Genomic DNA, 18,683 nt, shown 5'->3' with positions numbered 1-18,683 from the left:
ATTTGAACCATGGGAGCTGATGAGAGCACCAAGTGGGGCAGAGCAGAGTGAAAGAGAGGATCTAAGATATAACCGTGGCATCTAAGTAAAGAGAAGAATCTGCAAGGTAAGATTGTAGAAATGTAAAAGAGAAGAAAAAATACCCAGTAAGAAAAGATCTATTATATACTTCAAAAAGATCAAGAATAATGATAAATTAAAGAAAGGTCAGGAATAACAAGGATTGAAACAAAGCTGTTGACATCACTGGTGACTTGAGAGAGCAGTTCCATTTGAATGATGAGGTTGGAAGCCAACTTTTGAAGGATTTAGAAAAATGGAAGGAAGTAGAATCACTGATTTATAGAATATTTTATAAAGGAGTGGAGTCCTGAGGCAGAAGAGAAACAGAATGATAGCTATGGGGGCACTTAAAAGTGTCAAAACTGTATTAGAGACCTGGATGTGTTTCTAGACAGCAGGGAAGGACGCTTCTCTATTCCAAACCTTAAGAGGGTAGGTGGCTTCCAAAATTTTAAAATTTATGAGCTTACAAGCTTTTCTGCACCTCAGGTTTTTTATCTGTAATGTGACGAAAATAGCCAGTCACTTCCTCATTTGAATTTGAAGTTAAGAGTATCAGTGATAATGGTAGCAATTTCCTGGTGAAATCAAGAGTGGAAATGAAGGTTTGTGCATACAGAGGTTGGCTTTGGCAATAACACTTACCTCTTCATTTGAGACAAAAGATGTCCAATTGATTCAGGCTATATAGAATGAACAGGTTTTGTAAATTCTATAACTTTGTTCATTAAAGTAAGTGATCAGCTGAACGTGTGAATTGGGGAGGGGAGTTACTGGAGGAGGTTTGACAAGAGAAAATATTTCAAATATTCTGTGCACAATGAAACAATAGTTAATTGATTAGAGATTAGACAGTGCTTGCCCAATGGAGATTAGATATGATAAATTTGTAATGGATCTTGTCATCAGTTTTCATAATTTCCTCCAGTTCTGTTTATAAATAAAGGGAAAGGACACAGATGGTTAAAGTGACCCTAAATTGTGTGTGTGTGTGTGTGTGTGTGTGTGTGTGTAATTATAAAGGATATAATCACCGGAAAAAGGATACAAAAATTCAGGGGTAGACAGAAAATATTGTAGTTTAAGTTGATTCACCAAGGAGTTAGTAGAGAGAGATAGAGATTGGAGTGATTCCTAGAAAAGAACTAAGAAGTGTAAGGTTTCAAGTTGGGAAATGGAACATTTGTGATCATGGCTTGATGTGTCTTAATAATGTATAGGACATTTAATATAATTTTTGTATGCATGTTTAAAGTGTGATAAAACTTTTGAAGGTAATCACTATTTAGATTACTTCAGAAATGACTTTTTAAAGATATTTTGCTAAACAACCATAATGTGCCTCAACTTGGGAAATATCTGACTAAACATTTTTACATTCCATAAATAACTGTTGACAATTTGAAACTTTTTTGATCCAGAAAATGGAATCCTAAGTCCTTTTCCTTTAAGGTGAGCAGGGTTAGTTCAGTATATATTTATTAAATTATTTCAACCCTACAAAAGTTTGTAAGAAAAGATAAGAGTTGAATTTAATTTATTTGGCTTTTTCTACATGTTGCCATGATAATGGAAAGAATCATTTTGTACATAGTTTGAAATCAGATTTATAATTGAGTAATTTGATAGTTTAGTCGTTACTTAAGCAAATTTAAACTAGCCATTTGAATTTTGTAAGTTCCTTCAGAATTTAAAAAAAAATCCATTGACGTTTTTGGGGGATTTTTACATCATTTCTCAATAAAGGGAAAGAGAGACTGGCAAAATTAAACACATCAGGCCAACATTATGAAAGTTAAATAATATCTATAAATACTTCAAATTAGCTTCCCTCAAAAAGTTGTGATGCCTATAAATAGTGGTTTTCAAAATCTCATTCTATTATTATCATATTAGGTGTCTTATTAAGATTATTTAACCAGATTAATTTTATTTGTACTAATGTTCCATCCAAAGGTTCATATTAACCATATTAAATGTCTAATTATTGAATAATTATGTACAACTTTTTTTCAGTGATTTTTTTTTTTTTAATTATTTAATAGTCTTTTATTTACAGGATATATACATGGGTAACTTTACAGCATTAACAATTGCCAAACCTCTTGTTCCAATTTTTCATCTCTTACCTCCCCCATCCCCTCCCCTAGATGGCAGGATGACCAGTAGATGTTAAATATATTAAAATATAAATTAGATACACAATAAGTATACATGACCAAAACGTTATTTTGCTGTACAAAAAAGAATCAGACTCTGAAATATTGTACAATTAGCTTGTGAAGGAAATCAAAAATGCAGGTGTGCATAAATATAGGGATTGGGAATTCAATGTAATGGTTTTTAGTCATCTCCCAGAGTTCTTTTTCTGGGCATAGCTAGTTCAGTTCATTACTGCTCCATTAGAAATGATTTGGTTGATCTCGTTGCTGAGGATGGCCTGGTCCATCAGAACTGGTCATCATATAGTATTGTTGTTGAAGTATATAATGATCTCCTGGTCCTGCTCATTTCACTCAGCATCAGTTCGTGTAAGTCTCTCCAGGCCTTTCTGAAATTATCCTGTTGGTCATTTCTTACAGAACAGTAATATTCCATAATATTCATATACCACAATTTATTCAGCCATTCTCCAACTGATGGACATCAGTGATAATTTTTTAAAAGCACTTCTAATATGAAAACAACTAAGATTGCACAAAACGAGGTTTGAAATTAGGTTCTCTTTGCAAACAAGTTATAAAGTAGGACATTTTCAAATTGGCCATATTGTAAAATTTCCAAATTAGACTCCTGACATGCATTTTAATAAGCCTTTTGATTTGAAAGCTGCAAGATCAAAATTGTGTCCTCAGAATATCAGTCAAAGAGGTGTTAGCACAAATACTTCAGTAGTTTTATGTTTGCAAGGAATTTATAGTGCTTGGCTATAAGATGCTCTTCCTATAAACAAAATAATGTCCTAGCAGTTTAGACTCATTTATTTATAACAATGACATATTAATAGTGTTTTATTTTAATAAGGAGCTGTTTGGGAATACTAAATAAAAATTGGATATTTTTAACCATGGAATAAGATGGTGGAGATGGGGGGGAGAGGTCCTTCCTTTAAAAAAAAAAATTAAAAGTGCATCAGACTCAAGTTATATTCTGGGTGGTTCATTATGCCATGGGGCTAACAACATTAGGCCTTTAATGAAGCTTTTATTCAAGTGAATTATTCATCTATTGTGTAATAAGTAGTTTTATTTTATTCATTCATTGACTAATTTTCAGAGACATTTATTACTGTTGATATTAAATTTAATGAGTTTTTATAACCACAATAGCTCCTGAAGAATACCCATGGCAATAACACTAAGAAATCAAATGCAAAAGTTGTGATAAGTTCTATGTATTTGTAGTTAGTTTTTTTTTTTAATTTGCTTGCTTCATAATTTAAAAATCGTTGCTTTTATAATTGTAATATCACTTATTGATTTAACACAGGTGATAGAGGTATTAATAAGAATTAGAAAATAAAAAATTTCTGAAACTTGCCTAAATTATAGTTTAATGCCTTTTTTTTGTGGGTTTTCATATCTGAAGTCCTAACTAAAATAGTAAGATAATTATCCATTAAAAATCATTAAATTAATAGATTGAATTTTAGTGTTCATTAATAATAGAAGTGAGTTTAAGAAAGGAATAGCAATATAGGGATATTATATACAAACTTAATATTTAGCTTGAATTTTATAATACCTTTTTTGTGTTGTGATCTGATCAGTACATTGGCACATAGTGTAATATGTGGGTAAAAAATTTTTCCTTTTTGTGAAATATTTTCATGGGTTTTTTTCTCTCTTCCTCACTCTCTCCCCCTCCCCCAATTATCTTTTGGTTAAAAGAGCTACAGATTTTAGATTCATGACCTCTTGTCTCTAAATAACTGTCACTCATATATACATATTTATTTATTTAGAAAGTTGACCTCATTTCATGTGTTAATGTCAAACCCATCAGCATATTAAGCTGGTTTTAAAAAACTTTTTATACTAATTAAAAGTTTTACAAAAGGAGAACTTTGTAATGATTTCATAACACACTGCAGTCTCTCGTTAATATTTGAAATCATATTGGGAGTTATTTTTTGAATTTATATTGATCAATAAATTATTCATATGCCTGCTATGTCCTGTGTATTGTACTAGGAGTTGGTATTACAAATAAATGTTCTTACCTCCCAGGAACACATTTTCTTTTATATATAAAATTTATAGCCCCATGTAATGAATGAAAATCACAAATAGTTGTCCAGTTTTTAATGTTGAAATTTTGCTGTACGTTTTAATGGACCACCATTTAGTAATGAAAATAGTAAATGACATAAAGTGCTTTTAGGTTTGCAAGGTGCATTACCACTTAATCTCATCTAATCCTACCAACCTTGTGAGTTAAGGACTATAAATGTAGTTTATTAATTTTATAAGTGAGGAAATGGAGGCTTTAGGTTAAAGGATTTGTCCATAACTACAAAGCTAGCATCAGAGGAAGGATGCAGATTCCAGTCTTTCTGATTTTGAGTTTATCACTATCATGTTTTCTCTCTAGAGTTTCAGAGTCCAGCTCATTTTCCTGAATAAATTTGAATGATAAAAAGGAAACATTTTTTATTAGTAGGCCTTAATTGAAGGCAGCAAATTTCTTTGTCTTTTTTTTTCGTTTGTATTTCTAGTATATTGTATGTATTAGACATTTATTAGACATCTTGTAAGGAGAATCTTTACATAAAAATTATGTAACCAAAAACTAGAAATCTAGGAAATATCTAAATTAATGTTAGTCCTGTACAGTGTACCACAGTAATTTTTAAAATAGCCAGATGGAATAATACCAGGGCAAGGTGAGTGGTAGTATTTAGGGAGAGTAGTAGGGCACAGTCAATTATAACAATGTGAAAAGTGGTAGAAGTATAGGACATAAAGTTAGATTTTAATACTTTTGGCCTGTTTATTTACTTTTTATTGTAAAGTTGATTTAAATTAGATGTTTTAAATGTCATGTTGATACTAAGTGGTCCTGATAATATTTCATCATTTCACATTCTAGGATTTTATATTTTTTTGTGATGCTGTTGCGTCGTGGATTAGTCCAAAAGATGATCTCAGAGACATGTTCTGTAAGGTAACTATAGCTTTGTTTTAAAAGTTTTATTTCTGTAATACTTCCTAGCTACGTGACCCTGGACAAGTCACTTAATCCCAATTGGCTCAGCAAAAAAAAAAAAAAAAAAAGCTTTATCCTTAAGATCCTAGCATTTGGTTTCAGGTTATTTATGCCTTTTGCTTTGAAATTTGTTTTCCTATTAAGAGTATTATGATATTCCTATTTCTGTTTTCTTTTATTGTAGAAAATATTTGTTTAGTACAAAATAAATTTAAGTTGTGGCGTTATATTTTATGTATGTATTGCTCTATCAGCAGGTGACACATTTAAGTTGAATCTTTAATAGTAACACTAAGATTCTTTCATCCATTCTGTTCAATCCAGAACATATTTTGTAAGATAGCAAGTTTATGCAGAAATTGCATACAATATTTAAACAAATTTTTTTTAGACTCATATGGTTGGTGGTTATGAATTCTTTTTTCTAGCCAAAAGATTTCCTTGGTTTTGAATAATTAAGAAGTAAAATGCTTTTGGCCAATACAACCACTAAATATAGTAAAATTATTGAAATTTAGTTGTGGTCAATTATGTTTTTTCTTAATGTGAAAAAGCTGTATTCTTCTTAGAAAAGTATCTTATTGGAAGCTTTGTCCAAGTAAATTCACCTGTACCACTTAAACAGATGTTGGAGCAGCTTTAAGGGTAGGAGTCATAATCCCCACTCCAGGTGAGGTGCTATCTAGCATGCCAATAAAGGGCATCTTTTTAATGTAATTTCCAAAATTGGTTTTATTAATAAGAATCCCAAAATACATATATTTATGATAAAGGAATATACCAAAATTCCTTAAACAAATTGTTAAAATTCACTCCCAGATAAGAAGAAATGGTAATGAAATCAAGCAGTGCCACAAGTTCAAAAAAAGTTAGAAAATGTATTCTTTAATTGGGGGTTGGGGGAGATTCAATAGTGTTGGCCTTTAGAAACTAACAAATTAAAATGTTCTTTCTCTTGCCCCACAGATCCTTCATGGATTTAAAAATCAAGTTGGGGATGAAAATTGGAGACGTTTCTCTGACCAGTTTCCTCTTCCATTAAAAGAGCGTCTTGCAGCTTACTACGGAGTTTAATCTCATGCACTTAGGCTGCAGTCCCATGATTAGGGGTAAGTTCCTAAAAGATGATAGATTGTTTTATGAAATACGAATAAGGAATGCTAGTTGCACAAATTTGAGTGTAGTATTTCACAAGTTTTTAATTTATAAAAGACAGATTATACTTAGTTTTCAGGAGAATAAATATTTTACCAAATTAGCATAAGTGTAGGAAAATCTCCAGCAGTTACTTAAATGGCATGGGTGCAGTTGAAGCATAGTGTCCTCCTCACAAGCTTAAAAGAATAAATTTGGACCTCTTCCTTTTTCCTTTGATTAGCCAGTTCTGGTCACATGCCCTTTGCAAAAGGTAGGGAAGCAGTCTGGCCTAGTGAAAGGCCAGTGACTGAAGGCAGAGGACTTACCACCTGATCATCTTTCTGGGTCTCGGGTCCTTCATCTGTAAAAAAAGGGCTTTAGACAAGAGAATATGCTAAAGGGCAGCTGGAGGGCAAAGCACCAGATCTGACTTCAGGAAGATTGAGTTCAAATATGGCCTCAGACTTACTGGCAGTACTACCTTGGCATTTTGCTTAACCTCTGCATCAGGATCTACCTCCCATGATGGTTGTGAGAATTAGTGAGATATTTGTAAAATGCTTAATACTCTACCTGGGATGTTATAGTAGGTACCTAATAAATACTTGTTTCCTTCATAAGTCATTTTTTGGTTCTGTGATCCACTAGACTTAATTATTTTTTTTATTTTAAATCTCTAGTGGATAAATAATTACATTAAAATGAGTGATACTTAAAGTTCTATTTGTTTATTGGCTACTCCTAAGGCTCTTTGCTTGAATTTCACACAACTTCCCATGTTATAGCTTCTTTGACCAGAAGCTAGAAGGGAGTAGATTCCCGAGGCTTCTAATTTGGTGCCAAGAATTGGATGTGTGTGTAAAATTACTTTTCCAGTTCTGAATAAGAATGAATCCACCATAATTAATAGTCCCAATCTAGCATCTGTTTAGCTAAAATACATGCGTGATGCTTTTATAAAAAATAAATTTACATTTTTTCACAGGGCAATTAGGAACATGTAACTTATAATTTAATATCTATAGGTCTAGAATTAGCTGAGAGGTCATGGACGTGGGAAGGGGAGGGATGTAAGCATAAACATATGTTCTGTGCAAAGTTTATTTTTTCTCTCTCTCTTACACACACACTCACATTTCATCATCATAACAACCTGGTGATAATATTAATGCTATTATGATCTCCATTTTATAGTTGAGGAAATTGAGGTCAACAGTTTAAATACTTGGCCACACTCTAGGAAGCTTCAGAGCCAACCTCATGGGAAAATTTTACTATATGATTGAATTGTCCTCAGTTTTGAATTGGCTTGTTATGTCTGCATCTAGATATTTAGGTGAGATATTGCTATCACTGCTGCTCTCGAGCATTAATTATCAAAAAGGGGATGAGAAAAGCCTAATTACTGTCTCTAGATCTCAATTCCTTGAGATCTTAGAATAAAGCATTGGAGAAAGTGTTGAAATATGTAGGCAGGAGAGCACAGATGTGAGAGTATGTTGGGTTTTCTTTAACTAATGGCATGGGATATCAGTTAATAGGGGTAATTTATTGACTTCCCAACACTCAAGTAGAATATGGACATCTGGGCTATTTCTACATTTCAGCACCTATTAATATAGCAGAGAAGGCCTAAGTATCATCTGTTCAATTCTGCCAGCAATTCTAAATTAAGCATAATGATACTGTGTTCAGACTTCAGTCAGCAAACATTTATTAAGAGCTTGCCTATGTTTGCTGTTAAGTATCATGCTAAGTGCTGGGGATACAAATAGAAAGATTAAGACAATCCCTGTCCTCAAGAAGATTAAATTCTTTTGGAGGAAATAAATATGTAAGTTCAGAATGAATACAAAGTTGTTAAAATAATGTACTGAGATTAGCTGTGCCACTGTTCTTTGTTTTTTGAAGGGTTGAAAAGTTTTTTCCCCTCACTTATCCAGTAGTGAGATGTGTGTGTGTGTTTGTATACATAAATTTGTGCAGTATGTGTATGTTATATGTATGAAATATATATGTGCATGCATGTATTATATTTGTTTATATTTTTAAATTTATATAGTAAGTTTAAATGAAACTGGTTATGTCAATTCTTAAGAGATCACTATATTATGTGCATTTGAGTGATATTGTTAAAAATTATTACTTTACCAGTTAATTTATAGTTGTCAGTGTATTTTCCTATCTATGATCTCATTGGAATTTCATTACATTCTCTAAGGTAGTCAGGACTGGAATCAAAATTTTTTCCTCAAGACTATTTTAAATTTTTATAATATAGATTCTAATTGTGAGATCCTGCCCTTTTTATTTCTTAGAATATGTAAAAATATTTTCCATAGTTTTTTTCTTATTCAATCCTACAGTGCTTAATATGATGTATTAAAAAACAAATATTATCTAAGGTGTACATACAGAAGGTTGGGAATAGAATATTAAGGATATTGAGAAAAGTTAATATAAAGATAAGCTTAAGGTTTGCCTTGTTTAGTATCATTACCAAGTGCTAGATGAGAACATACATTTCCATCAAAGCTAAGAAATAAGATAACCAAATCTGGTAGGGGAAAAAGAGAAGTGGTGGAGACAGTGATGTTTGATTCACCTCAGGACAGTATTTATCTAGAACAGGGATGGATAATTTTATTTCATTATAATTGGCTTCTTTTGTAATAAAACATTGTGAGAAAGGGCTCCATAGGTTTTATTGAACTGCCAAATGGATTATAACTTTTACAAATGGTTTATTTTTAACTCTTCCCTAGAAGAAGTGATGTTTTAGCTTAGTTTTTACCAATAATGGATGACTACTGTATTTGAGAGTTACTGTATATAAAATAGTTCATTCATCAACTTTATCATAAAATACATATAATGTGCCTCCTTTGATCAGTTCTCTCCCAATTGATCATTACATCTGATTCAAAAATAAATAGAAAGGCAAAGGAAAGCAACATTATTAATTTGTTTAAATACGGAGGGAGAGGGGTCATGCTCATTTTTTAATTTGCAAATGAGGTCTACTTGATTAACTTTTTAAGTATTTGAATGAAATTCACTGTGTGTGTGTGTGTGTGTGTGTGTGTGTGTGTGTGTGTGTGTGACAGACAGAGAGAATTCTTTTAAAGAATCTTGTTTACTTGTAATGGAGCTAAACATAAGGGACTTTAAAAGGGTAATAGAAGTTGTGATTTTTATACCAGTGTACATATCTATTTAGTAAAAGAAAATTTCTCTTTTTTTTTTTACAGGTCCTTCAGTCTTGGGAGACTATGAGGGAGCCTCTGCACCCAGGGAAAATGTTACCCTTTACAGGGGGGAAGGGTAAACCAGTAGGGAATACAGTACAATCCCAACCCTACTGGGAGGGGCGGGAGGGAGGTGTTGCCGTCACTGTATTAAGTCGATGTTGGGAAACGTTTTAACATCTGGAGCCTTTGTGGGTGGAAATCTGTCTCCTATTACAACTCCGCACTGGATGTGAAGAAGCAAAAAAAGAGAAATCTATTCACAAAACAACACATTTTGAAATATTATGGGGAATTGTACCAAAACAAGAACCATATAATTGAACCATAGAGATAAGAAAGAGAGGAAAAATTCTTTAGCGCACAATAAAGGAAACCTAAGAATGGGGGTTACAAACAGTAAAGAGGCTTTTTTTTATTTTTTTAATTTAATATAAGGGTTTTCTACATAATTTTCCCAGTTGGTGGGATTTCTAGTTATTTGCATGTTAATGAAGAACTACACAAATGAAGTTAGTACAGTTAAATGGAGCTTGCTACCCATAGTAGAAGCAGGTTCCTTTGAGTTAAAATTTAGGTACCCCAAAAGAAGTTGGAAATAAAAAAAAAGACAAAACAAAATGAAGCGCCCTGTGAAATGCCAAATGAGTCGCTCCTTTCACCTTTTGGGGGATGGGGGTGGGAGAAATGGGGGAGGGGCATATCAAACTAAAGATTGACATCTTAATTTTACATTTTAAAACATTAATGTAGTGAATATAATTTGACGGTTGTACTTCATTAGATTTAATTTTTAGACCAAGGCATTATTATTAATGTGCAGTTTAAGGTTCAGGCATGCATTCTGGCTCATAGTGATTGAAAATAATTTAAATTAGTGGGAAAGTAGCATGCTTGCATCACTTAGAGTGAGATTGGTATTCATTTACCTATGTTGCGCCAGTTTGTGTTGCAGTTTACCAATTCAATATAGCCCTGCATTGAAAATTCCTTTAAGATTCTGTGGATTTTATTTTTATTAAGACTATAGATATAAAGTACTGTAGTTTACAGTTAGGCCTTGAAATATCTTTTTAGGATCTGTTAGGAATAAGATTGATATTGTATTGTGTGTAACCTGCACAATGTGGAAAGCTGATATAACTGTGCAAAACCCTTGCCTCTGTGCTGTCAGTGTGATGTGCTTTCTGCATGGTTATATACTACTAGTGATTTTATCAAAACTTCTAAAACTAAGTTTCATGGTAAAAGATCTGTAAAGGCTGCATAAATGTTAGTTGGCACGTCAAGACAATTGTAGAAGTTGATGACATGATTGCTATATTTCAGTGTTTATTCCCACTCAACATATACCTTCTAAGCTTTCTTTTTTGTTCAAAGCATGATCTTAAAGAGATGTTTAAGTTATGGATGTAATGCAGGGTCCCTGCACTGTATGGCGCATGTTGGTGGCCCTCTGTGCCCTAAGTACATGCACAAGGGGCGAGTTAAAAGCGACAGAGTGAAAGATGGTTTGGATCCTCTTCATTTCATTTGTTTAGCTTTTCTGTTGTTTTCTCTACTTACATGTATTCCTGTGAATAAATCCTTGTTAAGTTAACCCTTTACTTTTCCTTCCATGTGTATTTTCTTATATACTGTGAATGTGAAAAATCTAACTGGTACACTTGATCTTGTGTCCACATGAAAGTGCAAGTCTTTATTAATTTAGATTGCCTGAACAGTGTATCCCATGATGATGAAGGAAAATGGAGAGATTTCTTTTAACTCTGCTGGTCAGAGATGAAGCCACACCTTTCCATTTTTCAAATGCTGCATAATTAATCTGCAACAAAAACGTTAAGCCATAACAGCCTTTTTGTATTTTTAGTTTCTCACTTTTGCATTGCAGAATGAATACTGGATAACAGTTTTTATAAGAAATCGCTCCTCTTTGCATGGTTCTATTCTTTAAGGGTATTGAATGATACAGCCATTGCACTGAAGTTTTGAGCTGTGTGTGTGAATTTATAAATGCTGTTTCAAAATAGTTTCAAGTGCATGATAGCATGCAGCAAATTTTTTACACATTCCTTTCCCCTTCCTCTACCCACTTCCACCTTGGCTTTGCAAATTTCAGTAAATGATGTGCTTTTGGAGTCTGTGGTGCATAAATTCAATGAAGTAAATTCAGTAATGCCACATAGAGCACCTTATTTCTTTTAATTATAAAATCAAAAAGGCACATCACTTTTTTTTTTTTTTTGCTTTCAAATTCCATCGCTTCATTCAAAGCTCTTAAATTTTGCTTCATAGTTAATCTCTCAACCTTCTAAATTGGGTCACTATTTTATTAAATGATAACCTAAGTGCTACAAATTACTTTTAAAAGTTTGGTAAGGGAAACACCTTAGATACAGACTTAATTATTTTTATAAGATAGGTATTGGTTAAGCATTTCAGATAGAAATGACAAATTCACTCCAAACATAGAAGCTAAAACTGGTCTTTTATATATCTCTATAGATATACACATGTATATATCTGTAGAGATAGATATGTATGTAATTCAGTGTTATTTGAACCTGTATTTCATTGTGACAATTGTGTTGATTAAAACCAACACTGTCGCTTGTTAGATTAGACCATAGATTCACTTGTACAAGTGTTTACCATATTTATAGGGATATTTAGAATTGTGCCCATTAAGGGCTATCAATTTGGCCTCAGAAGTAAGAAAAGAATATTTTTTAAAAAAGCTAAAATAGGACTAGCCATCATTTGAGACATTCTCTTGAGGTCCTTTTACTACTATATATAATTAAACCATATTTCTAATACGTAGTATAACAGAGATTTGCAGAAGCCATTTAAGTTTTAGTTTGAAGTAAGATCCTTTCTGATTCAGCATTAATAGTTGTGATTCAAATTATTGCATCATGGGATATATAGCATCTTCTTGTGGTGTAGTCTTGACAGTTTTTGAATGTTGACTGAATGTTCATGGAATTGTGAGTTTGTCTTTGTTACATTCCAGTGTTTCTGCCTCTTGGCATGCTAAAAGCACGGCTTACTTCATCTGCTCCTTACACACTGAATAAAGTGCTGTTAGTGTGCTCAACTACAGAAATAGCCGCTGCTAAGTGATGTAGATTTTCTACTTGAATATTTTTATGTTGTAGGAACCTCAGGAGGTCAGTGTTTACTGTTTTTATATATGCCTTCTTTTTCCTGTTTGAGCTTCCCTCTTTGAAGGATTCTAACAGTGAACAAAAGCTGCTGATCAACCTAAGTTGGTAACAGAAAGTGTATTTAATATAATTTAAATGCATCTTTTGGCAGTTCCAAGTAAAAATTAAAATAGTACATGAACTTAATGCCACAGGTTTTCATTTATGTATTCAGGAAAATAGTCTGCTTTTCATATTGTCTAATCTCTAATGACTTCATACTGTGTAAAAATCATTTTGTACATTTTCTAGTTGGTTATTTTCAAAATAATCAATGTGTAAATAATAATACTTTTAAGAGCCAGTTCTGATGCTTTAGATTATTGCTACTTGATTTTGATGGACATGTTAAGATACATCATTTAAGAGTGGAAACTAAAAAGCTTAGTTAAGCCATTGCATCTTTAAAAGAAAAAATCAAGTAGCATTCATTTTGTAATTAACATTGATAGACACTGTGATATTTTTTTGTTAAAAACTTACTTTTTGCATTGTTCTGAAGTAAATTGCATATACTGTAAAATAGAATCAAATGTATATTTTAAAATTTCAACTGGCTTTCCTTAATTGAAACTCTTTGCATACTCAGTAACGAAATATTCAGATACCAGTTTTATCTCAGGTGAATAAATTCTTGTACCCTTTTTTTGGTTGGGGGGGGGGACACATGCTTGTTAAACTCATTATACATGTTTTTTATGTATTTCATAGAGGAACTTCTATTTAGCCCAATTTTCCTTCCCAGTTATTAGCACCTGGGGTTGTGTAAAACCTTTTTAGGGAAACTATCTGCAGGTTTACCTTGAAGTGGGAGGATTTGGCTCCCCCACTTCTATCACCCCTTCCTCTCCCAGCTACACATTCAAGAATAGGTAAATGGAAGATTTTCTCCCTTAACGTTGTTCAGAAAACATCATAGCTGAAATGGGATAATTGGGCTGATCAAATCTAAACTAAACTAAGTATGGGGGAAAAATTGGTTTCATATAGGTAATCTTATTCATATTGAATGTATTAACATAACGGTGCAAAAGCATTCTTCTCAAAAGAAGAATGTATCATGCATAATTTCAATTTAAGTCCTTTAAATAAAATGCTTTAGATACAGCACTGCATATTAAGTTTATTGCTAATAAAATACTAGGAACAACTAAAATGAACATTATCAACTGCTCGTTTAGTACCTTTATTGAAATGTAGGCAGTGAAATTTTTAAGAACCTTACAAGGTTTGCAGAGTATCTACTAAGGACTTGGGGTAGTTAAAATCTCCAGAGTTACAGATAACTACTAAGAATGCCACCTAGTATTGTTTGGTTGGACACCAATTTAGTTTGCATACAGATATTCATTACATATTGTATTAAACATTGAGACATCTGATGCCACTTAAAAAAAAGTTAACCATTATAGAAGGGTAGTTTTATTCACCTGTATGCTTTCTAATATGGTGGGGGGGGGGGGGTTGCTTTTTGTTTTCTTTGTATTATATAGGCTTTTCCCCAATTGATATTTATATGTGCTAATTCTTAATCTCTAGGTATAATTGTTAGAATAATTGATTTTTACAGTAATCAGATTGTTATATTCATTGTGGTTTGCATCCCCCACAGTTATTGTGAATTTTTTAAAAATGAGGTGATTAGCAAAATATATGCATGTGAAGGAATTTAGAAAACTTTCCAACATGCTTTTTCTTTTTTAAAAAATCTAGCCAAATCTGTTTGCCAAGCACTGTATGAGTCAGGCAAAACAGTTTACCTTTTTTTTTTTTTCCAAGTTGACTTACAGTAAAATTCCATTATGCCATATGTAGGTATTCTATAGTTTCAGGTATTAATTCAGATCATATTCCAAGAAAGAATGCGATACAGCAAAAGTGATTACACAGCTTTTAAAGTTAGGTGTCAGTATTGGCCCCCCTCATACCAGCATTATAAAGGGGTATCACTGTACTTTCACCATACTTTTTGTTTTCTTTACTAGTGAAAATATAACCAAACTAAGGGTGTAGATAATTTTATGAAAGCAGCATAAGAAAGTACTGTGTAATTAGGTTTACTTGGCACTACTTAAATTTAAATAGATCGTCACTTGCAAGGATAAGTAAGTTTAAATATTGTAAATTAATATTAAAAGTTCTTCAATTTAATACTTTGTTAACATTGGGTGCAATAATTTAGTAGTTTAGCATTAGTGAAAACAACTGGATCTTTCTGCTGACAACTTAGGTTGTATGAGTTATGCTTAAAAGCTTTAAATCTAATGTTTCTTGTATCTGCCACACAATGTTAGAATGTTACCTTCAAACATCCTCCTGCAACTTCTCAAGCTGTACTAAATTGATATATCTTGAAGTCTGACTCTGTGCTAACAGAACTTCATTTTAAATAGAATATGGTTTTAATTTTTGATAAGCTGCTGAATTTTAAAGAAAGTTTTTTGGGGCCACCAAATATTTTGGATCATGCAGAGAATATATATTGTACTGTAGTAATTTTGTATTTACATTTGTATGATGTGACATAATAGATGTGAATGTTAATCACTGCTTGACTGTTAATAAAGTTGTTTAAATATAGATGTTGCACTCTGATTTTTAATGGAAGTTGTGAGAGTCCCCCTTTACATTTTATGTTTATAAATTATATTATGGCTATACTGCAGTGGGGCACTTGTTCAGTCAAATCCACTTTGAAAGTTGCTATTTTCTTTCTACATTATCTGGACATTTGACCAAAAGAAACTTCTTCCTAATATTTTAATTTGTTGTTACCAAGATGTTAACTGATTGAACATTGTATCCAGGCTTTTTTTCCCTGTTTAGTTTTGAGGTAAGGGAAACCAGCAAAGTAGCTTTTTTAATCTTCATGTAGACAAAACTATTATCTAAGGATGAAGAAATGAGTGCATATGTGTTTTTTAAATTGAGTCATTACTATTATTTTAGCCATTTAAAATTATGATAAAAATAAACCTTTCACATAGCACTAATTTTGAAGGCTGCCTATCTTGCACAAAGGAAAGCGTTCAGTGAACTGAAGCACAAGTCATCTGCATTATGAAAAATGGGCATCGAGTTAACAGAATTATGGTTCCATGTCACTGTAAACCACTTATTTTCAAGAAGGTGGTTTTATTAAAGGCATATTCCCCATTATGATTTATACATAAATACTGTAAGAAATTATTGAAATTTGGTTATCAAATTATAAAATCTGGCTTTAGGATAAAAATTAATCCTTGAAATAGCTTTTTTAAAGAAAATGTTTAGTTTACCATTGCAAACTAATGTTACAATGTTAGATTCATGTTGATGTTAGATCTATATTTATGCTTGTATGGTACATTTGTAAAATAACTAGACATGAAAAGTTCATTTGACAGTAGTTTTTAGATTTGAGTTGTCTAGTAATAATTTAAAGTTGATTTTTTTAAAAAAAGTTGATCATTGATTTCCCTTTATATACAAAGTAATCTTATTGTAGGCACTGCAAATATAAACTTGAAATTTCTATTATGAATTACTGTATGTTTTTTAGAATTTCTTTTTGAAGTTATCAATTTTAAATTACACAATACGTTTTTCACTCAATTAGCTATTTTAAAATTGTCTACTCAAGCTTTTAAATATTGACAGAATTGGCTATTTTAATTGTTTTTAATCAAATGAACTACAATGCATGTGTCGATTTAATTTTGTAATGAATCAATGTTAAGAGTTTCATTTTACTTGAGAGGCTTAGTTTAAATGGATGTTTGTGTACTTAGTTTGGTTATCTGACTAAAAGACACTTTGTATGTGGGTAGAGGAGCAGTTAGAAATGTGGAGTGTACCTGTTTATAGGATTATTCTAGTGTACTTTTCAGTTATCATTAAGTTGTGCTTACTAAATTGGTAGTATACTACATACATTTATAGTTCTTATTTTGTGTTATACCGTAGTACTAAAAGTATCAAAATTGAATGTAATGTATTGGTCAACCTGCCGTCTGGAGGAAGGAGGGGAAAAGTTGGAACAAAAGGTTTTGCAATTGTCACTGCTGAAAAATTACCCACACATATATCTTGTAACTACAAAGCTATAATTTTTAAAAGTCTGGATTCAAGCAGGGAAAAAAAAAAAAAAAAAAAAACAATGTAAATAACATTACTCTCTTTGGGGGAGGGTCAGAGCACCCAAACTACTAATGAGATCACATGCTGATTCTATAACTCTGTTAGAAAATGATGAGTAACTTATGTTACATAAACCTCCAATTCATTGTATCTGCTGCCCACCTACGATTTCCTAAGCAACTCTAATGGGTTTATTTTTCTTTAGGATTCAAGTTTAAATAATCATAAAACTTTTTTCCATAGTCTTCACTCAAAAAAAAGCCTGACATTTCTAGCTCGGGTTTGCAACATTCAGGCATCTATTCCAGGGATCCTCAAACTACGGCCTACGGGCCAGATGCGGCAGCTGAGGACGATTATCCCCCTCACCCAGGGCTGTGAAGTTTTATTTAAAGGCCCACAAAACAAAGTTTTTGTTTTTACTATAGCCCAGCCCTCCGACAGTCTGAGGAGTGAACTGGCTCCCTATTTAGAAAGTTTGAGGACCCCTGCGGCATCCCCTGTTCCCCAATATTAAATCTTTTTTTTTTAGTAGAATGTGAATAATTATAAAATCAAAATTCAAGTTTTGAAATTACAGTTAGGTTAGCTTTTGATTCCAAGCGTTCCATAAATATTAAAAAGGATCCCATTATCTTAGAATTGGGAAATTGGAAAGGAACTATCTATTCTAATAAAGTTCTAAATAGGTGATCATTCTACTCAATGAAATAAAGACTCAAAGTAAGTTGAAAAAATGAAAGAAGGAATCTTTAAATTAAACCCTTACCCCCTCCTAGGTAGGGATTTTCCTGAGATTACAGCTAAAAAAATAAAGCTGGGTTTTGAACTCAAGGCTTTCTTACTGTTACAAAATGACCAGGATATTTCTGAAGTTTAAGCATGAATACCCAAAATCAATTTGGGGAATTGCGTTTACAAATATTTAGTTCAAGTAAGTATTAATGCACAGGGATGAGATAATGGAGTTCAAAGTGATTAAAAATTCTGCCTAATTGAGTTCAATCCCCCAAAATAATGATAGAGCTAAATCTCATATTTTTAAGGGTCTCTACTTTTTCATCTGCTCCCTTAAAATCAGCTCTTGGAGAACACTCATCACAATGGAGAATTCACAGTGGTTAAAGGAAAGAAACAGTAAATTAAGGCTGGTGCCTTTGACACAAGAGGGAATGATGGCATTGCTGTAGAGAATACAAGAATAGAATACTGCAATGCTGTAGAGAATACATTTGGTAGCTTCTCTGTGCTTAAGATCCATTGTTTATGAATTGCTGCTAATCGGAAGCTAATTGGGACCACTGTTTATGAATTGCTACTAAACAGAAGCTAATTATACTCGGAGCTCGGGCTTCACTGATAATGTATAAAATAGACCCAGCATTAGTTTTAAGCTGCAGTTTTGGTTACATAAGCAGGATGAATGTATTGAAATTTCAAAGAGCAAATGAGGGAAGATAATGCTTTGCTGACTAAAGAATAGGCAGATGGGTAAGATCTATGTATGTCAGGCAAATCAGAATACTAATTGTTTGACAGAGGACCTGTAATTGATGAGCTCTATTTTGAAAACCAGGTACATCAGATACTCGTCTTAAGTCAATAGTAAAGTTAAGCCAGAAATTGTTTTACCACAATCTTTTTCCCTATTGTCATCCCTTTCTCCTATCATAGTATCATAACATAAAATACCCAATTT

General features: G+C 32.4%; 1 protein-coding gene across 1 annotated transcript in view; it reads left to right on the top strand.

The window, feature by feature from the left end:
* Positions 1-15,445, top strand: part of TNPO1 (transportin 1) — a 73,313-nt gene extending 57,868 nt beyond the window's left edge. The window contains exons 23-25 of the mRNA XM_031966677.1: positions 5,155-5,229; positions 6,238-6,380; positions 9,660-15,445. Of these exons, the coding sequence (XP_031822537.1) occupies positions 5,155-5,229; positions 6,238-6,345 (183 nt within the window). The 3' untranslated portion in view covers positions 6,346-6,380; positions 9,660-15,445. The remainder of the gene's footprint in view (positions 1-5,154; positions 5,230-6,237; positions 6,381-9,659) is intronic.
* Positions 15,446-18,683: the final 3,238 nt, after the last annotated feature.

Source organism: Sarcophilus harrisii, chromosome 1 (genome assembly GCF_902635505.1).
Source record: "Sarcophilus harrisii chromosome 1, mSarHar1.11, whole genome shotgun sequence".
Classification (NCBI taxonomy): domain Eukaryota; kingdom Metazoa; phylum Chordata; class Mammalia; order Dasyuromorphia; family Dasyuridae; genus Sarcophilus; species Sarcophilus harrisii.
Note: the sequence above shows the minus strand (reverse complement) of the source record. Positions and strands in the feature narration are given on the sequence as shown.